This window comes from Miniopterus schreibersii (assembly GCF_964146895.1).
Source record: "Miniopterus schreibersii genome assembly, chromosome: 13".
NCBI classification, from domain to species: Eukaryota; Metazoa; Chordata; class Mammalia; order Chiroptera; family Miniopteridae; genus Miniopterus; species Miniopterus schreibersii.
Genome location: NC_138113.1, coordinates 13,596,285 through 13,619,669, shown reverse-complemented (window position 1 = coordinate 13,619,669; position 23,385 = coordinate 13,596,285). Strand labels below are relative to the sequence as shown.

The 23,385-nt window shown below is 35.8% G+C and overlaps 1 protein-coding gene across 5 annotated transcripts in view; it reads right to left on the bottom strand.

Moving 5' to 3' along the window:
• LCLAT1 (lysocardiolipin acyltransferase 1) overlaps positions 1 to 23,385 on the bottom strand; it is a 97,349-nt gene that overhangs the window by 49,953 nt on the left and 24,011 nt on the right. For all 5 annotated transcript variants that reach the window (XM_081156110.1, XM_081156112.1, XM_081156111.1 and 2 more), the window contains exons 2-4: positions 22,354 to 22,522; positions 17,797 to 17,995; positions 2,618 to 2,764 (exon numbers count right to left, since the gene is read on the bottom strand). In XM_081156110.1, the coding sequence (XP_081012236.1) occupies positions 2,618 to 2,764; positions 17,797 to 17,995; positions 22,354 to 22,518 (511 nt within the window). In that variant the 5' untranslated portion in view covers positions 22,519 to 22,522. The remainder of the gene's footprint in view (positions 1 to 2,617; positions 2,765 to 17,796; positions 17,996 to 22,353; positions 22,523 to 23,385) is intronic.

Sequence of the window (23,385 nt, the reverse complement as noted above, 5' to 3'; positions counted from 1 at the left end):
AACATTTTTTCTTAACCCAATAATTTAGGGCTTTAATGCAAAGTGAAATATCTCCCTTGCTCAGGCACAGAGCATGCTAATATTACTAACTAAAACCACTCACAACAGAATGGGCACATGATCAGCACATCATGTACAAACATCTGAACATGGTTTGGCTGAGTACAGTTACAGAGTCAAGTATATGTTCCAATTGTTGGCAAAAACCTCTTTTTCCATTCCATGAGGTAACTTTATAAGTTCCAAGAAGAACCAAACCCATTATTCAGCAAATATATTTGGAAAAAGTAAAGTGTTCAGAAATCTGGCCTCAACCCCTGGGGGAGATCATGAAATAGCTTCTGATGACAGCAGATGTTAGAACCTGCAACCCTCAGCTGCATCTTGAAATTTATAGACTATTCCAAGTCACAAGAAAAGTGCCTATATATATATAAACACAACTTTCCTAAGAGTAAATTTAAGACCATGGAGTCCTCAAAGCCTAAAAAAAACCACAGATGGATTTAGAATATTCAAAGAACACTCCTATAAAAGGCATGTGCTTTAAAAAAATAAATGAAGAATTGGGTCAAAGGACTAAATATCCACAGATCCCCGGCAAGTCAAAAGTAAAGGCCCTAAACATGAAAAGTAATAAGCTCCTTTCTCATTCACTTGAGGAGACTACCCTGGGCATGGGAGCTTATCAAAGCTGGCAGTACCTGAAATGGGATGAGGAAGCCCAGGGGCACTAAAAGCGTGAGTAGTTAACTACTCTTCAGTTTGTTCTAGCTGGACCCTGAAAATATGCAACTACATGTTGAATAAGTTCACCACCTAAAAAAGACATGAGAAAAAATAGAGACTAAAAAAAGTTTTCAATATATATTGTGTAGGCTCTGAATGTCTAATGTATGAACATTTTAATCTAACATACCTAAGTAGCAGCAACCTGTGGGCTTTTACTCCATTAGCTTTTAATTACTAAATAACTTCCAAAGTTCCCATTCTTTAGTATGCATTTTGGCATTCAAAAATATAAATTAATCTGTCATTTCAGTAAATGACATACTAAGATAGCTGCTATTTCAATACCCACATTTAAGTATTATACATTCTAAGTATTATAAAATTTAAGTATGGCTCTGTCCATTATAATTTCCCAATGATAGTTTAGCTCTGGTAATCAACTTACAATGTCTTTTCAAGCTTAAACAATATGCAGCCAATATTATTCTTAGTGATCCAACTGCTTTTAGCATTTTAGCTATAAAAACCAAATACATACTATACAGTAAGCATATATTTAATATATAATACTAGTACATTAACATTGCCATGGTTCATCTAGCTCAGTTCCATTTGCAACAGATGAGTCAAAGATCTCTTCCTTGCTATCAATGTTTCCCAAAATACTTTCATTTCCTGTATTGACATATTATGGCTTAGTCATTCATTCACTTACTTAAATAGTTGTGTAACTGGTTCCATACATTACAACGTCGAGAGAGTGAGTTAGTATGTTCATTTACATGTTCTCCTCTCTTAAGCTCTAAGGGTTGCCCCTCCTAGTAGATCTTAGTTGCCTTGATCTGGTGTTGAGGAATTGGAAGACAAGTTAATGTGCCACCTCTCCATACCATGTGATTTTTAGATTTCAGTTCTGTCCTACTTCAGTCTGTCTTCCCTCATATAGCAGACTTTCATCCACTGGATCCTTCTCAAATTCTGCTGTATCTTTCTTGAAGTAACCAGTCTTTAAATTTTGCTCTTCTGAGTTGAAGGATTCTATAGAACTGCTTCTTGCCCAAGCTTACACACCCCACCCCCACCCAAGCTCAACGAAAGCAGTTCTTCAATCTGTCTTAAATCCTAAACTGCAATAGAAGACTTCATCTATAAAAATCACCCGTGGTTTAAAGCCAGGTGAAAACTACTGATTTGACAAGGATGAGACTATTTTGTTTCTAATCTTCTAAAGAATCCATGGAAATCCAATGGCACTGTTGGCCTATGTGGTTTGATATCTGGGAAGGCAGGAAGTCCTAACTGTGTCCTTCTACGTCCCCTCAGTTACAGCTGAGTTTTCTTGAGGAAGGACAAAGCCTTTCTTGCTTATATTAGGGATAAGGCTTTAAAATACCAGGAGAAATGCAACATATTAACTTACATCAACAATAAATGAAATTGGTTACTATCAGATGCTTTTCTAATAAGAAGTTGAGCGAAAAGGTCTACTGGATAAATATATCTTGGAAGAGAACAGAAAATATAAAGAACAGGAAGGAGGTCCTTCTTCCTCAAGGCTGCTTTGGCTATTCAGAGCTTTTGTGATTCCATACATATTATATAAAAGGCTGATGCTTAAAATATGTACTGAGACTCAAAATATAAAGCTCTAGGATGGCAAGTATAAATAATCATGATCTCTTGGGGTTGCCCATCATAAATTCTGGGGGCTGGAGACCAGGAGTGTTGGGTTCTAATGTGCTACTGATTAACTGAGTGACCTTAGGGGTGGGACATTAATCTTGGTGTTCAGTTACTTCATGTAAGAAATAAGAAGTTTGGATTGGATGATTTCTAAGTTCCTTCATTTTTTAAAATTCTGTGATCCAAACCCAGGCTACCTTACCTGTGAGATCAGTCCCTTCTGGGAATATGAGGAGTTGAAGTGGTTCACGGATATCACAAAAATAATCAATCATGTCTTCAAAATGGCTCTTGTCATCCTTCCATTTCCTATGAATGAAGATATAGGCAGCAGCCTGCATGGCCCAACCTAGGATCAAGTTAATAAGTATTTACATACAGTTTTATTGTCAGTATCCATATTACTGAATATAATATTTCAGGTTTTTTATTTTACTATGAGTGACTTACTGTCATAATAAGAATCTCATACCTTAAATTTAGCACTGATCTTGGGTTAAATAACTCATATACCAGAGAATATTCTTAAAGGTGTTAATGTAAATGGATGGACAAAAAAATAGATAACAGAGAGAGTAGCAGCTGAGGAAAGATATAGTATATACTGTAGTGAATATCTAAAAAATATCTTGCAGCTGAGGTGCCTAAGCTGATTTTGATTCAGAATACAAGACAGTTTTAGTCTCCAGAAGCACTGGCTAGTCTACAGAACCACCTCTTAGATATCCCTAAGAGTCCATCTCCTTTAATATCCTGTGTATCTTTACAATATACTTTCACAATTTCAGCTAGTGGGAGTGAGTGACAGTTCTTTGCAAACAAAGAACACAACTAAAACAATAGCTATCATCATTTGGTAAATATAGTAAGTAGTATTTGAGAATATATAAAATTATTAAATTTCTTATTTAAAAAACTGTAGAACTTTAGTTGGTTTGAGTAAGTGCAAACTAGAATACTGTATTCTACAAATATAAATAAGCACATACCAAAAAATCCACTTTAGTATATGTCTTGCTTTTATGCATCCAATTACTACTCACCCACTGTACTGTCAGTCATATCCATTAGTACTGGACTTGATCCTACACTTGACCCTCCCACATGTCTCTCCTCCTTCACTCAAGGTCACCTAGGCCAACAGTGCAGTGTCTGTAGGCAGTGTAGCTCTGGGGTGAGGTTGCCTGGATTAGAATCGTAACTCTACCACAAACCAGCCATAAGTCTTTGTCCCTCCTTGATCGCATATGTAAAAATTAGCATAATGCTGTAACAGTATTTACCTGAGACGGGCTATTATAAGAAGTAAATAAGATTATTTAGCAAAGAGTATTCAACAAATAATAGTGATCATTATTATGATTAAGAAGTTCCAATAATAAAAAAGGATATTATATCAAGGAACATAAAAATATAACAGAGTTCCCATTCATAATAGCAAAATAAAAATGCAAAAACAAAACAAAACACCTGCATGAAGACAACTACACAACTGGGAGGAAAGGGTGAGATATACAATGTTTCTGAACTCAACCCACATGCCAATGATCTCCAAATTTATAATATATGAGTTTCACATAATTACAATTAAATTCCAGTGGCATGAGAGTATGTTAGAATTTGGCTAGTTGATCCTAAAGATTATCTGTAATAATAAAGAGGTGAGACTATCCAAGATAATTTTAGAAGAACAGTAGGAAAGATTCACACCATTAAACGTATTCATTAAATGTATCATGAAGCAACAATAATTAAATCAGAACAATTTATCTGCAAAAACAGACACATAGAAAAGAATTCAAGACCTAGAAAAAAGACCCTTGAATATGTAAGGAAATTTAGCATAATGACAAATTTCAAATCAGAGGGTAAAGAATAAGTTGGTTGAATTCTTGGTGGTTGTTTTTTTACATTTTTATTGAGGTAGAACAGTAAACTATGCAGATACTAAGTGTGTAGGTGTAAAGCTTAATGAACTATTACATATATCTGTGTGGCCACAATCCAGATTAGAACCTTTCCAGCATCCCAGAATGCTTCTATGTGTCCCTCTGCCAATCAATACCCCCCACTCCAGCAAAGGAAACCATTATTTTGACTTCTTTCACCATAAATCATAAAAATGAAGTAACACAGCAGATATCCTTTTGTCTTTGGCTCAATATTATGTCAATGAGATTCACCCACGTTGTTATGTGTAGCAGTATTTTTTCAAAAAAACATAATATAATCCCCTTTGTTAAAAAATACATGTGAATATATTTCCAATAAAAGACTGGAAAAATATACACCCAATCTGATGGCAGTTCAAGGTTGGCATTTTCTTTCTACTTTTTACACTGCTGTACTGTTTGAGTTTTTATAATGAGTGTGACTTTATGAGGACTTTTTTAAAAGCTTACTGACAGCCCGGCCGGTGTGGCTCCGTGGTTGAGCATAGACCTAGGATCCAGGAGATCATGATTCGATTCCTGGTCAGGGCATGTGCCCAGGTTGCAGGCTTGATCCCCAGTAGGAGGCGTGCAGGAGGCAGCCGATCAATGACTCTCATCATTGATGTTTCCATCTCTTTTCCCTCTCTCTTCCTCTCTCTGAAATCAATAAAAATATATTTTAAAAAAAAAACCTTACTGACAGTATCTATGCAATAAATGCCACTAAATTACTTCGGTCTGTCTCAGCTACCTGAAGAGAAAGGAAAATGTCAGCTTGATTAGCCAGAATTGCTGTGTAGCAGTATTTTCTTCTTTGCATTGCCATGTAGTAGTCAATTCTATAAATATATCACTATTTATTTATACTCTCCATGGAGAGATTCCTTGGATATTAGGAATAAAGTTCATACGGATGTTTTTGCAGCAGTCTTTTGTTGAACATAAGCACTCGGTTCTGTAAAGAGAATACTCAGGAGTAGAGCTACTGCCTCAAAGAATTTCTGCAAGTCCAGTTTTAGTAGACAACACGGTTTCCAAAGTGACTGTACTAACTGATATTCCCCACCCGCAACGTACGAGACTTCTAATTGCTCTATAGATAGCCTCACCAACACTAGGTCTTATGAGTCCTGTTAATTTAGCCATTCTGATCCAGGTAGAGTCGTTTTAATTTGCATTTCCCTTATGATTAACGATGTTTGAGAACCTTTTCATATGCAAATTGACCATCTGGATATCTTCTTTTTGAAGTGCCTCTTCAAATTTTTCCCCCATTTTTAACAGAATTATCTTTTATTAATTTGTAGGATACAAAGTTCTTCCTCAGATAAATACACACACAGGAAATATATATAATTCTAGGTTTCACATATATATTAAATATATTCTTCAGTCTGTAGCTTGCATTTTCCTTCCCTTAATGGCATCTTGTTATGAACCTAATATCCAGTATTAATGAAACCCAATTTATAAATCTTTTCCATTGTGCTTGGTGCTTTTTGTGTCCTGTTTAAGAAATCTTTGTCTACTCCAAATTCATGAAGACATTATCCTACATATTTTTCTAGAAGTTTTCCTGTTTTAACTTACACATTTTGGTTTATGATCATCTCAAATTAATTTTTGTATATGTGTGAAGTAGACAAAGGTCCTTTCCATATGGATATTCAGTTGCCAAGTACCATTTATTGAAAAGACCAAGAGATCATTAATTTAAATAATAAGATATTACATTATACAATAAATGAAAACATACTGCCATAAAAAATGTCAAACAATACAAAAGTATAGGCTAAAACATGAAAATACTCCTTTATTACCAAGTCCTTCAACTCTAACCCACCTATCATAATCTCTTTGTTGTAATGATGGTTAACATTTTGATACGAATTATTCCATATTTTAAAAATTCTTTATATATATGATTGATTTTTTGGTGGTTGTTTTTTTAAAAATATATCTTTATTGATTTCAGAGAGAGGAAGGGAGGGGAAGAGAGACAGATAGAAACATCAATGACGAGTCATTGACCGGCTGCCTCCTGCACGCTCCTGACTGGGGATCGAGCCTGCAACCCGGGCATGTGCCCCGACAAAGCATCGAACCCCAATCTCCTGGATCCTAGGTGGATGCTCAAACGCTGAGCCAATCAGCTGGCTGGGCTGATTGATGTTTTTTAAAAAACACATTGAATCATACCTTTGTACTGTTCTATCATTTGCTTTTTTTTCATTTAACATGTTTATAAATATGAATCTACTTCATTTTAAATACCTGAATTATAATCTCTAATAGTGCTTCTCAAACCAGTTTTGTTTTTAATTTCCAAACCATTATTGATAGTTTTGTAAATTACAATAAATTACTAGAAAGATGATCACATGTAAAGTTATGACAATGTCACAATACTAAAAAAGTTTCCAACTACTTTAGCTCTGTACTTACGGTGGGCCAGCAAGAGTGTGCTAAGGGGCGCTATTACATAAATCACACTTCAAGAAGTAGTTCTGTAATATAGATATACCATGGTCCAGTACCTTACTATCATCTAGGATATATCCAATCTGAGAATCTGGCTTTACTGGAAAGGTTTACTCCATTCACATTTATTAGAACTGTCTTTTCCTTTTCCTGACATCTTTTATGTTTCTTATTTGTTCTACTTCTTTACAGTCTCTTGCCCACCTTCAATTTTTCTCCCCTTGTTTTTCATCAAAATTACATTTTCTTTGCCCCCCTCCTTTGTTTTGTAGTGCAAAGGTCGGTAAACTATGGACCAAATCCAGCACAGTGTCTATCTCTGGCCCACAAGTTAAGGAGAATATTTTCTAATATGTGGAAGTTATGTGAAACTCAAATTTCACTGTTTATAGACAAAGTCTGATTAAAACTCAGCCACCCTCACTTGTCTGTGTCACCTATGGCTGCTTCAGTGCTGCAGTGGCCAAGTGGAATGGGTGCAAGGGACACAGGACTGCCTGCGAAGCCTGAGCTAGCTGCCATCTAGCCCTTTACAGAAAATTTACTGACATTACTCTAGTGGTTTGGAAACTGCATGCCCTCTTCTGTTCTTATAATGGTCATTTCTTAAAATTCTTTCACCTTTTCATCTCTGACAAACATTTAAACTTATATAATTCTATCAACACAGAGGTAATGAACAATCCTCCCCAAGCAAACAAAAGTATGCTTCCCTGCTGGCCCTCTTCCAAGACTTACAGAAATATCCACAGTCCTCCAGTTGCTGTTACTAATACTAACACATTCCTGAGGCTCCGCAGAAACACTTTTAACTAGTTAGACTCTAAGCTTGCTGGCTTCTTGCTAATCAGTGTTTCTCTATCCTATGTCCTTCTACTAGTCCTCCTGAAGGAATTTCTTTCAAAAATGTCTGAGTCTTTCCATTCCTGAAATGCATTTGCTCTGTTTTGGAGGCTACTAAAGCTAAAAGCAGAATTCGAAATTCCCAATCATTTCCCCTCAGTTTCAAAGCCATCATCTTCTATCATCAGATATGACTCACAAGAAGTCCAGCAGAACCTGATTTGTGTAGATAACCTAATTCCTTCATCTGGACGCTTTAATGATTTCCCCTTTCACCTTGAGTTTATGGAATTTCACCAGTTTGGGTCTAGGTATAGAATTTGTTCATTAATTCTGCTCAGTAGTTGGCATGTTGTTCCAATGTGAGTCTTTCTTTAACATCTGGTACATTCCTTCCATTATTTAATTATTTTCTCTCCTCTTCATTCTCTCAACCTGTCTGGAGCTTCTGTCAGTTAGATGTTGAAACTTCTGGATCTGTCCTCTCATACTTTTCATCCCCTTTCCTCTTACACTGTGTCCAAGGGAAATCCCTTGGCTAGCTCATCCAGCTCACTAATTAGATTTTTAGCTGTGTCTGGTCTACTAATTGAGCTTATTTCAGCAATCATCACCTTAAATTTTCAAGATTTATGTTTGGTTCTTTTTCATAGCAGCCAAAGTTTACAAACAAATAGCAAAAAAATGTTATGACAAATACAACAGTATAATTCCAATAAAAACTTATTGAATGATTACTTTGTGCCTTGTACTGTTCTAAGCAGTTTTTGTTAATTCAATTAATTCTCAAGACAACCTTATGAATTAGGTAAAATTATTATCCCTATTTTATGGATAAGGAAACCAAGGCACATTGAGATTCAAAGAACTAGCAAGTGGTAAAACCAGGTTTCAAATACAGGCAGTGTGGCTCCCAAGCTGATGATCTGAACCAATGTGCTAAACAGCCTCTCTGCAATATATACTTGAATCTCTCTAAGGGTAAAACACAGTTTAAATTCTCCTCAGAGGCTAGGCTTGGCATTTTTTAGTGCCAGACTATCTTTAAAGCTGTGCATTTTCCTCAAATGTCAGTTCTGAATTGTCTTCATATTTGTAAAGGATGTTCTACACTGAGCAATACTAGCAGGTAGAATGTATTTCTCCATTCCAAGTGAGAATATCTGTTGCTCCCTTGGGGGAAGGAGTCGTAGCAAGATCTGCAGAGCTGTGCCATAAAACTCTTTTAACGTTTGTGTTTCAGAAATCTCAGAAAGGGAAGTAAAATGGCTGAATCAGTCAGCTGCCTGGACCTCTCCTTTGAAGATGCGATGATTCTTCCCCTTTGTGCCATTGCCTTGTCAGTGTTCCATCTACACATCACTAATGCTTTTGAATTTTTACTGCTTTTAGCTTAAACATTTTTCTCCCTTTCACAAAAATCACAGGAACATCTTGTGAGGTTTTCCCCCCGTTTCATTGCCATCAAAGCATGTATTTTATTCGTGTTTAAAGCAACACCCAGATTTCTCTTAACATTCTTAAAATCCTCAAATGTACATTTTTATGACATTTATTTCATATGTCTATGAGCTGATAAATGACAGTGCAACTGATCATGTCATCTGAAATTAGGCTATATCACTTGCCTTTTTCATACTTTTCCATCGAAGGACATTCTGTCTATCACCTCAATTTCTCAGACACGGGCTGTGAGTCTGGCGGGTTGATAAAGACAGATTCTGTGTACACTGGCCTTACTACCGCTATCTGCTTTCTAAAATCCTGTTTACGTGATCAGCATTGCTTCTCAAGCAGACAGGAGTAACCCCTGAGCATCCTCTATTGTTCAAGCCTATTCCACAATTGTAGAACCTGGTTTTCCTTGGCTTAACTTCCCTTTTATCAAGTTTTAGAGGTAGCTAGGGAGGAAAAAAACAAATCTGTTTGCTTGAGTATATTTTAACATTCATTCTTTCTCAATAAAAAGCAAGCCATTTTCACCATTTTTCTCCTTTTTTGCTGTAGTGTAGATGGATATAGTTAAGGGAATCATAAAAACATCTGCACCACTTACCTAGTGCTGTAAAACCTGAACTTCAAAGATAGGTCAGTCCGATTTATCACTGTTGTCCACATATAGATTAATTCACTGTAGTATCTACTATGGGCCTAGGAATGCAACACCAGAAACAAAAAGCAATGTAGAAGACACAAACTGTTCTCTTCATTGTATTTTCAATCCTGAATACTGGGTGTGGACGCAACCAACGAAATGCTATACACAGGCCTCTATTAAATGAGTGATAATATTATCAGATACAAACTTTATATAAACTCGTATCACAACAATCATGATCAAAAACTATATTTACTGAGTATATATAACAGCAGCCTCATGTGGCTGGGACTCCTCACTCCTTGGTGGGACCTCCCAAGTCAAGACATTGCTCCTGACTCTTAAATCGCCACACCATGGGTGTGGGACCTGTCTGTTCCACTTCTCTGCCCCACCTACCCATCTCAATGTGGATTCTTTTTTATATCCTTAGTTATAGGACTTCTAGTCTTCAGGTGGTTCTCAATGATGCATGTTTATAATTTAGTTGCAATTTTGATGTTGTTGTGGGAAGAGGTGAGCACAGAGTTTACCTACTTCAGCATCTTGACAGGAAGTCCCCCTAATACTATTCTTTAATAAAAGGAACTAGGGTTCCTTAGAGAAATGCTGAGCCTAGGATTGGGGCAGGGAAAATACAAGATTCTTGTACCAAGAGAAAAAGACATATATAATAAATACAACAGCTAATTTAGTTTTCCCCCAGTACTGCAATGTTGCTTTCTCTTTTAAAATGCCATTACAATTTACTTAGCCACAGGTGAAAGGACAACTGAAGGCACTGCAGTCAAATTATTGACTGAAATTAAGATGAAAAACAAACTATAAGGTACACTGAGTCCATCTCTCCTATCTTTTTACTATTATTGTAAAGTACCCTTTTCTAAGTTGGTTCAAACTGGTCATTGTAAGATTTATTTTATTTGTACTGCTCCACTAAACACAAAGCACACAAAACCTTAAAGCTCCCTCCAAACTCTTCTACTGCTTTCCCCTAAAATCACCCTGTTATAAAAGCATTCCTTTTAGATATTTTTTAGAATCTACTTTATTAATTTAGGCGAAGGGACTCCTTAATTTACAGTAGACCTGAGGGTACTGAAAAGCCTAGAGTCAAAATCTGTTTCAGAGTTCACATTTGGGATGCCTAGAAGCCTAAAGCAATGCAAATCTGACTTAAGTATTAGAAAAAGTATACATCAATGTGATATCCAACTTAGGTAACTAATTGTATTAACTTCAGTGAGTGACTGAATGGAAAACCTTAAAACCCAGAGCCATTTCTCTCAGCCAAAGAAACTGTCTACTTCCACACAGCTCAGGACTTGAGATTTGTTAAAGAGTCAGCTAACACATTCAAAACAAAAGCTTCATTTAAATTACCTAGATCTCAATGCAATCCTAAAAATTACTTAGTTCTCAATGTAATCTTAGAAAGAAGTATAATCCTGGTATTCTGCCTGGCACATGATTTAGCTGAACTAAACCTTTGTTCCCAATGGGTTTCCCTCCCTGAAAAAAAAGTCACCAAACTCATCTCAGCCAAGCAACTCTGGCAACTGAAACTGCAAAGGCAATAATTACAAGAACTTATTTTTCACCTAGCAGCAGACTTGCTAAGATGAAACTGATCTGCATTAGTATCTGAAAATACACAGAGATGTGTATGGGATATTCAGTCATAGAACTAAAACCTCTGCCTACCATGTTTCATTTGACAGTTTTCATTAAAATCTTGATTCATAAGCATTTAATAAAATTTACTGAATGAGTAAATCAATCATTAGATACTTTTCTTTATAGATTAGTAAAATGGGGGAAAGCAAGTTATAGCAGATGCTTTTGGCTATAAATAACATAGTACCATCTGAAAGTTATACAAACAATCTGGGCTTATGTTTCTCACATAAAATGAAGTCTGGCCCCAAGGTTGGTTCAGACGCTAGGCTCTCCCATTCTATTCTGCCATCCTCTTGGACTCAAGGTGGCTGCAGCAGCTCCAAGTATGATATGCTCTCACAGTAATGTCCCAAAGCAGGAAGGAGCACATCAGCCCTTCAACCAAGCTCTCCTTTTAGTAAGGAGGAAAATCTTTCCCAGAGCCTCCTGCCAGACTCTCCGCATTAAGTCCCTTTGGTGAGACTGGCCAACAGGAGGCTGAGAAAGGCAGTATTGGATATTTTCATCCTCAGTGTGGGATGTATGTATCAGAGATTCACTGCTAAACTTAGTAAAACACTCAAATATGTTTGCTGTAGAGAGTCCTTCCAGAAAGGCCCAAGTAGCTGTTAGTTTGGTGATGAGGCTCACTTCCCTAATGTAAATGACAAAACTGATACCTTGGTTGCACCAAAGAAACTGACACGGCTGAAGTGTTACTGATACCAAGTCTTGTGGACAGTTTTCTCCAGTTTAGAAATGTATTGGTCTTACTTCTCTGAGCTGTGAAGCAGGAGAGCAGCATAAAATTTTGTTAAATAAAAAATGGGTCCACCAAATTGAATGAAGTCAAAGACCTTCATGGTTTAAAGATGGTTCTAGTTTTAGTGAATGTCCATTTTAAGTAGAAGGAAGCTGGATAGAAGAGAGAGAATTTTCCTTTTCACAGGAGATAAAGTCTGGTATGGTAGGCTGTAAATATCTCAAACAGAGAAACATTCATTCTTTGTGCTTGATATATGATAGATAATAAAATTAAGGCGATTTCAGTAAATTTAGTACTTCTTAAAACTGAGCAACAACATCTTTAAATAAATTTATACCTTACTAACACTTATAAATACATTCATGAAATGCAGCTAAAACTGCAAATTTGGCCACACAAAATGGATTATCTTCCCAATCAACATGGTCCCGGTGCTACAGCCCTTTCATGTTTAATGGCAAGAGGCACTGTCATCGTTTCTCCACTGCACTGGCAAGGCAGACAACAGATCTGAACCAACTGGTTTTCTATTCATGCTCTTCAAAAAGAGAAATGCTTTTAAAACACCACAGGCATTTAAAATAAAATCTCAGTTATTTCTGTAAATCAAATTTGACCAAAAAATTTTAATATTTTGGCAGACTGAACTTATGAATAGCCTCCTGCCCAGTTTCAAATATCCTGCTAAAGCAAACCCCACAGGGCCTTCTGAACAGACACACACTCACAGGCTCTGGGTACCTTTAACAAACAGATTCACAGAGGCAAACCCGTTACTTCTGACTTCTCCCTGATCTCATTCCAAACAACCTAGATATATTTCACAGTTGATGATTTCCCTAGCTTTCACCATTACATTACGTTGCAGTTTTAGAATTGAGTTATACAACAATTTACTTTGTCAGGGAGATTTTTAGTTTAATTCATGATGTGGTCATTTTAAAAATCACAATCTCTTTAACATTTACCACTTGATGCTTTCTAAAAGCCTCAAACTCTTCTGCTACTCTAATGTGATTAATTAATGATCCAGAAAAACCAAGAAGCATGAGCTAGTTGGGCACAAATGACACATGTATTTCCTGGTACAAACTCACCAGACAACTCACCAAGCAAATGGACTTTTCTATGACATCTTTTGGTTCAACTTTTCATTTCATTAGATTTTGCTAAGTGGTTACAAAATTGGTTAAAAATAAGAATCAATGTGTATACCATCATTAGAAACAGTTGACATCTAACCATAGGACATTTTTTCTTAAAATCTAATTGCATATATCTTAGCAAACTCTAAACAGTTTAGTTAACTTACCCAAACTCTTGGTAACTTGACCTAGAATCTAAACACTCTTAATGAGTTCTTTCCTGGCCTGCTGCATAAGTCTGTTACTATTATACTCTAAGAAAAGAACTTTCAAATTCCAAACTCTCACACATTCTCCAATCTGGCACTATACATATAAAACATTATTTTCTTTAGTCATTATATTCCAAACATCTGGTAAGCAAGTATTTGTTTAAAAATAATTATAAATAGCAATACTAAATACTCCCTAAAGCCATGCCAAATTGTCACCAAGCTAGGTCTAAGCATAGGCTGCAGCTAGAGAGAGCGTGGCCACTAAGATGCATCCATTCTTTTCCCTTTTTCATTTCCTCCTACGAATTTCAACTGTAATACTCTCATTTGCAAACAAGTTCTGTTTTGGGTTTGGTCTCTGCTGCCTACACTTTTGCCTTGTTTAATTTACTCTGCACTTATTCACTATAGAGATACTAAAATCTTTTTTTCCTCCAATCCAAAGTCTGTTCTCATTAATGGTTTGTATTTTCATGAAATCCTATCAAGTCTACAAATATTTAAGAGGCTAAATATGTAAGACAATCTGTGAGAAGCTTATAACTCATGTGAGAAAAGAAAAGAGGCAAATGGGAAAGCTAAGAATTACACAAGAACACAAGCAAGACTGATAAAAATGGCTGCAGCGGTGTAGAGTAGGTGGAAATAAAGGTGAGGTGATCAGGGAAAGACAATATGAGTCCTGGAGGCACTGAAAAAGTCAGAGGTCTAATACGCATTTCTGTAAGGCAAGAATAGCTGTTCAAGATGGAACTACAGAAATAAAAGGCAAGAGCAAATAACACTCTATTGGCATTTAATTTAATCCTCACAACCATACAATAAAGCAGTACTACTTCTTAAAAACTGAGATGTAATTTGATGTATAACATTACTAGTTTCAGGTATATGACAAAATGATTCCATATACAGGTAAGCAAAAGTAGGTTTACAATTGTTCGTGTGGAAAATATAAGAATAAACTCTTGTGTTTCGCATACTCACATCATAAGCCTACTTTTGCCCACCCCGTATGTGTATATAGCAGGGATTCTCAACATTTCTCATCTCATGGCACACATAAACTAATTTCTAAAATTCTGTAGCACACCAAACAACATATTGTACTTTTTGCCCATCTGACCAAAAAAATAGGTGTAATTTTGATTCATTCACACAGGATGGCTATTGTCAATTTATTTGAAGTCTAAGGGAAAAGAGGTCAGTGCCCCCGACTAAATAGTCAGGTATTGCATGTTCTAAAAATTCTTGTGGCTCACCAGTTGAAAATCACTGGTATGTAGTGAAATGATCACAGCAAAATGTCTAGTTAATATCTATCATCACACCAAACAGTTACAACTTTTTTCTCATGATGAGATATTTAAGATCTACTCTCTCAGCGACTTTTAAATACATAGCATGGCGCCATTAACCAGAGTCGCCATGCTGCACATTATTCCTATGACTTTCTCATGACTAGACGCTTGTCCTTTTTTACCACTTTCATCCATTTTGCCCATCCCCTAACCCCCCGCCTCTGGCAACTGCCAATCTGTTCTCTGCATCTATGAGTCCAGTGTTTTTTTTCATTTAATTCCACATATAAGTGAGATCACATGTATTTGTTTTTTCTCTGTCCGACTTCACCTAACAAAATGCCCTCAGTGTCCATCCATGTTATCACAAATGATAGGACTTCCTTTTTTTATGGTTAAATGATATTCTGCATGTGTGTGTGCATGCATACCACTTCTATTTATCAATTCATCTATCAATTCACAGCTAGGTTGTTTCCATGTCTTGGCTGTTGTGAACAACGCCACAAAGAACAAGAAGGTGCAGAAATCTCTGAGGTAGTGTTGTTTTTACTCCAGACAAACACCCAGAAGTGGAACTGCTGGATCAAATGCTAGTTCTGTTTTTAATATTTGAGAAAAAATATATAGTTTTCCTCCATACTGTTTTCCACAGTAGCTGGAGGAATTTACATTCCCATCAACAGTGCATAGGACTCCCATTTCTCCACATCACTGCCATCATTTATTACTTTTCAAGTTTTTTAAAACAGCCATTCTAAAAGGTGTGAGGTGATATCTCATATTGTAGTTTTGATCTGCATTTCCTTGATGATTAGTGATGTTGAGGACATTTTCATGTACCAGTTGGCCATCTGTTGTCTTTGGAAGACTGTGTATAACCCGAAACCATAAAACTCCTAAAAGAAAACATATATTCTTTGACATTGCTCTTAGCAATAATTTTTTTAGATATGTCTCCTCCGAGCAAGGTAAACAAAAGAAAAAATAAACAAATGGGGCTATATCAAACTAAAAAGTTTTTGCACAGCAGAGGAAACCATCAACAAAATGAAAAGACAACCTACTGAATGGGAGGAAATATTTGCCAATGATACATCTGATAGGCAGTTAATATACAAAAATAGAAGGAACTCATACAAGTTAACACCAAAAACAAAACACACCAAACGAATTTAAAAATGGGCAGAGAACCTGAACAGACATTTCTCCCAAGAGGACATACAAAGGGCCAATAGATATATGGAAAGATGCTCAATGTCACTAGTCATCAGGAAAATGCAAATTAAAACGAGATATGGCTTCACAACTGTCAGAATGGCTATTATCAATAAATCAATAAACAACATGTGTGGTAAGGATGTTTAGAAAATGAAACCCTTGTGCTGCTGGTGGGACTGTTAACTGGTGTAGCCACTATGGAAAAGAGCATGTAGGTTCCTCAGAAAATTAGAAATAGACTACCATATGATGCAGCAATTCCACTGCTGGGTATTTATCCAAAAACCTAATTGAAAAGGTATATGCACGCTATGTTCACTGCAGCATTCTTTATAATAGCCAAGATACTGAAGCAACCTAAGTGTCCATCAACAGGCAAATGGAGCCCGGCCGGGTGTGGCTCAGCGGTTAAGCGTCGACCTAGGATCCAGGCGATCAGGGTTCGATTCCCGGTCAGGGCACATGCCCGGGTTGTGGGCTGCAGCCGATCAATGACTCTCTCATCATTGATGTTTCTCTCTCTCTCTTCCTCTCCTTTCCTCTCTCTGAAATCAATCAAGATATATTTAAAAAAAACAAAACAAAAAACAGGCAAATGGATAAAGAAGAGGTGGTACATATATACCATAGAATATTACTCAGCCAAAAAAAAGAATGAAATCTTGCCATTTGTGACAACATAAACGGACCCAGAGGCTATTATGCTAAGTGAAATAAGTCAGACAGAGAAAAACAAATACCATATGATTTTACGTATACGTGGAATCTAAAAAATAAATGAACAAACTCAGGCACAGAGACCAAATTGATGGTTACCAGATGGGAGGGGGTAGGAGGACAGGTGTAAAAAGTGAAGGGATTAAAGTACACATTGGCAGTTATAAAAACAGTCACAGGGATATAAAGTACAGCACAGGGAATACAGTCAATAATATTGTAATAACTATGTATGGTGTTAGGTGGGTACTGGACTTATCATGGTGATCACTTTGTAAGTTATATAAATGTGTAATTACTGTGTTGTACGCCTGAAATTAATATAACGTTGCATGTCAACTTTAATAAAAAAAAATATAAAAAGAAAATACCAGCACCTAGTATAATGCTTAGAACCAATGGGTATTTAATTTGTATTTATTAGATGAATGTGAACATATCAGTTCATTTCAAGTACCTCATCAGCACAAGCCAGTTTCTGACCTAAATTACTAGAAGCATGACATGCAATAAAAAGTTACTAAGCTATCACCCTAGCCAGTGTGGCTCAGTTGGTTGGAGCGTCGTCCCATACACTGAAAGGTCGTTGGTTCGATTCCCAGTGAGGGCATATATCTAGGTTGTGGGTTCTATCCCTCGTCGTGGTGCATATGGGAAGCAACCAATCGATGTTTCTCTTTCTCTCTTCCCCTCTCTCTAAAAATCAATAAACATGTTCATGGGTGAGAATTAAAAAAAAAAGTTACTGTTGGTCCCTCTGGAACCATATCTACTTTCTTGAAAATAGTTTCTTCTCTCTTTCAACGTAAGATGTTTCAAAAAGAGATTCAAATAAAGTAGTCTGTTATGATCCACTAAAAAAAAAATGAAACTGGTGATTGCTTTTAGACCAGTGAAGAAAAAATAGGAACGGCTTTACTATGTCAGTGGAGTTTAGTAAGTTATTTTCTTTTAGGTGGATACGTCACATATAAAATGAACAAATTAATTTGTGAATAACCTACCAAATCCAGGAACACTTTTGAGACTGGCCTTGAGGCAAACCTTCTCCAGTCTGAGGTAGCTATATCTCATCAGACAATTCCACAGGAACATCCAGTCCATTCTTGTCCGATGATTCATGATAATAACACTTCTTTCTCCAGGAACAAATGCATCACCTGTTATAATCACTTTTACACCAAAGATGGTCTCCAGCAAAGCCTATGGCAAAAACAAAATAGATATATAACAAATTATGGTTTCCCATAAGTAAATAAGTCAAAAGCATAGTGTTTCCCATAAATCTTCTATAATAAATCAGGGAAAGAAGTTATTCTGGAAGAATGTGAATATAAAGGCACTGTTTCTATTTTTAGTTCTACTAATTTAAGTTTCTGGCAGTTTCCTAATTAAAAAATGCTAACTTTCATTAAAATCTTGAAGATACTATGTTAAAAAGAAAATGGCGTACAAGATTCCACTGTGTAATTCTTTAAGGCTATAAATATATAAGATTATTACTCTTTTATGGAAAGGATAGTCAAGAGAGTCATCACTGGGTAAAGGGTTGAAGGAACAGAAAGTCAAACTTTTAATTTCATACCTTCTATACTATGATATTTTTTAAAACAAATACACATATCTGTTTATTTTAACAATGTATAAAGAATAAAATATAACTATTTTTACTGAAGTGCTGCAGCCTTAGCACCCACAACAATGCCTGGCACACAGAAAATGCTCAAATAATTGCTGAGTTTTGTAATTAACTTTTCTAATGGCCAGCATATACTATGTGCAAATCTGTAGGAGAAAAGTATATTATAGACTGGAGTTATTGAAAGAGACATAACAGATAATAAGAAAACCTGATTACTGATTTCAATCCCTATTTAAATTTTCAAATAGCTTACATATACTAAATTTACTAGTTTATATTTGACTGTACTATTACTTCTGTATTAATGGAGAGAAAACTAGTCCAAGGCAGAAAAAGATAAAAAAATAAAAAGTTCCTTGGCAATATCATGAAAACCTTGATCAAACTATAACAAATAAATTGTAGTATAGTCATACAATGGAATATGATATATGAAAATAAATGAATTACAGGTATCTACAATAATATGGTTAATACACAAGCATAATGTTGAGAAACAGAAGCAAAGCAAACAAAAAGGGATACATACAGTAAGTGTCCATACATAAAACTTTCTAAATCAAACAGAAGCTAAGATGTCTTAGGGGTAAATAGATGGGGAATAAAATTGTGAACAGCAGGGAACTAGCCACCTCACAAGTCAGCTTTGTGGCTACTTCTATTAAACAGGAGGGTGTGTGCTTGGGAAGCTCGGTAGCTTGCTGGAAGGCTAGCAATGTTTTTATTTCTTGACCTGGTTGATAGTTATACTTTAAAATTATTTATTAGAGTGTGTGTTTATGTTTTATTAACTTTTCAGTACGTTTGCTATATTTCACACAAAAAGTTATTTTTTTAAGGACTATGATACAAAAGAACATGAGGACTTCAACCACAGGAATAAACAGGATTGAGAAAAAAAGGTTAAAGAAATAGTGGCTAAGGGAAAACGAAGTTAGAAATGTTGTATGTCCAAAGAAGTACAGAGCCAGAGTGTTAGGTTCTTAACAGAGTTAAAAAAGATCATTTGGGCTAACACAGCTATAGATATCCCATAGGTGCCCATTGTTACTGTCCCTTGGCTGAGGTTCTTTAGGGCCTGGGCATTTAACCTGGCTTTTATTAAGCTCTAGAAGAATGGCCTTCAAGGAGTCAATAAACAAGTACCCTTCTAGAAATTGTATATAGGTGTGTTGCAAGGGAAAATGCCTACAGTTTTCATCAGATTTTCAAAAGAGACCATAAACACTCAAATAATTATAACCCCTACTCCAAAGTCCCTGGGAAATTCAGTCCCTATGTAGGAGACATCATGATGGAGAGAATCACGGCAGCGAACTCTAGGCTCGACCCACAGTAAGAAATATCTCTTTTCTACTTGTAAGTATAAAGGACCATCAACTACCAAAATGAATCGATAAATTTTATGTCTTGGCCAAGAGGATATGTGTGACTTCACCATCCAAGGTTAATTTGGATCAGCTCCCCCCTGCTTTACAAAGATGATATACTTTTCAGATTTGCAAAGAACTGAAATGCAGGATACCCTTCCCTTAACTGGTAGAAAGAGGAACCTGACTATTCGTTGTGTTGTACTATGGAAAAGAGTTTCAAATCTTAAGCCTATAAACCCAAAACCTCAACTCTACCTTTTATATGCAATTTCTAATACATATTTTCTATGGATCCTCCAAACAATCCTTTGCTTTTATGAAAAATGTCAAAATAAAAAAATCCCAGACTGTTTGTCCAGGAGCATATCATATGACATTTTCTCCCTTACCATCTAGCTCTCTATCAGAATGTGCCTGAAATTTATATATAACCTTTAGGGCAGCCTAGATCTCAAGCTCACATTAATCATTTTTAATACAAGACAAGACATATCTAGTCAACATTATTTACAGCTCCTGCAAGGCAAAATAACAAATTACAACAAAGTTGTAATGTCTAAAAAGAACTCTAGAATTCAAATAATCCAGATTAAAAGCTAAAACAAACAGACACTATTCTTGTATTTCTTGAATTTGTACTATTTCTAATAAGAAGATACGTTCAGCAATAAGAAACTAATCTTGTAAAATTTTATAATGCTTTATTTCTCCGTTGAACTAAGAGCTACAATGCTCATGACTTTTACCTAATTGGACAAATACTTCTAGAATTAGAAATAGAGAAGCAATTTCTGAGGATCTTTTATATACTATTTCCTATTGCCAAGAGTTCAACCATGTATGAAAACATTAAAATGAGAGGTTCTCCTAATAATCACAGAGAATAGGTTTTGCCACATGCCCTAGGCTTTCATTTATCATTCCAATGGGTCTTTATTAAATCTGAGGTAACAACAGCTATGTGCTGTTCATCTGCTTTGTCTTCAGACTTGGCTTCAGCCCGGCTCCTCAAATCTTAGCTATTTAAGGCCTTGCAATTCCAAGTCCTGAGCATCATCAAACACTGAGCACCCCCCTTTATTAAAAGAAGCAGTCTAGACAGAAATTATATCCATTAGTCTGTTTGTTGAACACCTGTTTTGTTCTAGGACTGGAATGAAATCAGCAAGGCTATCGAAGAAAGAGACTTGTATTCTAGGTGGGGAGTCCTCTAAATTCCTAAGTCATGGTTTATGGTGAAAGGGCAGAACTCTAAGTAACTTTCATAATCCCAGGTAATTAGCTAACAATCGGACTGTTGAAAACACTTAATTTTGAAAAGCAAAAACTGCTCTGGGCACATACAAAGTTTGACCCCGACAATATTATATTGAATGAAACCATCCAAAAATGAAATGAACAAAGATATACACTACCTGCTATAGAAATGTTCCAAGGGAGGCTGAAAGGTTCACTCCACAGACTGTTCTAAGGATTCATGCACACACAGGTAGGTTAGGCTAGGTGACTCTATGTTTCATCTAAGATTCTAAAAGATTTTACTCTAGTACCTCATTTAACACAGAAAATGTGCTCCTTAAAAACAATACAGCAAGAAAAATCTTTCCAATGAAATAATTTTAATACACAAGAGCTCACAAAAATGATCATTTTGTGATTATTTCTGTGAACAATAATTAGTCTAAGTGCACTTACCCTAATTTACTTTTAATGAAAAATTACTTTTAACTGTTAGCTATTGTTTAAAATAAAGTACACCTACAATAGGGGGGAAATGACTAAATTCCTTCTAAATAAGAAAATGACCTATTTGCTTCAAAATAAAAACTCCTTTAGTATCTTATAAAAGTATGAAATAAACAGTCATTAAAAAACACCCTGACAGTTTTTCTCCATTTCTTTGAACAGAGATGCTTACTATCTCAAAACTAGAACATCAATTTTCTGTAACCTAGCTATAGGGGATTTGACATCAATAAATTTCTTAACTGGAAGACTGTCGGCCTGATATGCTGTTACTAGTAAGCAAGACAATGAGTGAAACAGCGACCTCTTGGTGCATGGGTTGACACTCAACCACTAAGCCACACAGGCTGGGCAGTTATCTAAATCTTAATTTTGTCATTGTTTGGTAAAATAAATGGAAATGCAAAATAAGATTATTGATGCAAAAATTCTTCAATCTGTATCTTTAGATTTCTATATTTTGCTACATGTAAAGCATATCTCAATGAAGAAAAATTTTTAAAAGAAAATTCATGAAAATATAAAAGAAACTCAATTTTTACATGTCTCTTAGATGTTTTACTTCAAAGGACAAATTTTTTAAAAATTTACCTTTATTGTTGAAAGTATTACAGATGTCCTCCCGCCCCCCCGTCCCCCGCCATTGATCCCTTCCACCCTGCAGGTTTTATATTGCCTTTACATTCTAATGCATCTCTTATATAACAGGAAAGACTTAAACATCTGACTAAATCTGACTCTAACAAAGTAAAAATCAATAGGTTGGGCCACTTTGGTACAGTCTCTGGTGTGTAACTTACCACAGGAAGTGTGAGCCAGGTTGCCACGAGGCGGTTGTTGATCCAGCGATACCAAGAAGGGCTTATAAACATCAAAGGTAAAAAGGGACCCAACATGAAAATGCTTCCAAAAAAGCTTCCCCAAAACAGAGTGAGTATAAAGTAAACCCCTTTCCATGACACCATGATTCTGAAAGATATAAAATAAAAAGGCATATTTGTTACTATACATATAATTGCCCAAATTCAATTTCAGAATGATGCTATAATGATCTTTAATTATAGGGCTACAGAATAGGCTCTGATAAAGGATATAAGGGCTTGAATGCCCTAGAGGTGACCCTCTTACCTGCCCTACTGGTCTAACAAGTTGTCAGTACATACAAAATTGAGACTTTCAAAAGAGTATAAATGCCTGACCTCCAAAATTAAAGCCATCTAGTTTATAAAGCCTTTGTTTTTTATGTTTATTAGTATCAACATAAACCTATGTATTTTCCTTTTCCAGGATTTATCCAACACAAAATCTTAAAATATTCCAAAGTTTTTTATATCCTACTATAACAAACAGACTTAATGGACAAAGAACTGCAGAACAGCTTCCCAAGGGTGATCATGCCTAAAAGTAATGACAATTTTACAGCGCACTAAAAAAGTTTTCTAACCTAGATATACTAGTTATTTACATTAGAATCTGAAAGTAGTATCTTTGGTCAATTAGACTTAAGCTGGCTTGTTATGAGCTGAAAAGCTGAACAGAAGTTGACTCCTCACTCTCTTTCCTAAACTATTTGCCAAAGGATTAGTCAGCCCTCCATACATGCAGAAACTATTCAGAAAAAAATGTTACTCTGATGGTCATATCTGTACCAAACATGCAGAGATTTTTTTCTTATCATTATTCCCTAAACAATTCAGTGTAACAACAACTCACACAGCATTTACATTGTATTAGGTAGTATAGGTAATCTAGAGATCATTTAAAGTATATGGGACGATGTGCTTAGATTATATGCAAACACTAAGCTCTTTTATGTAAGGGACCTGAGATCC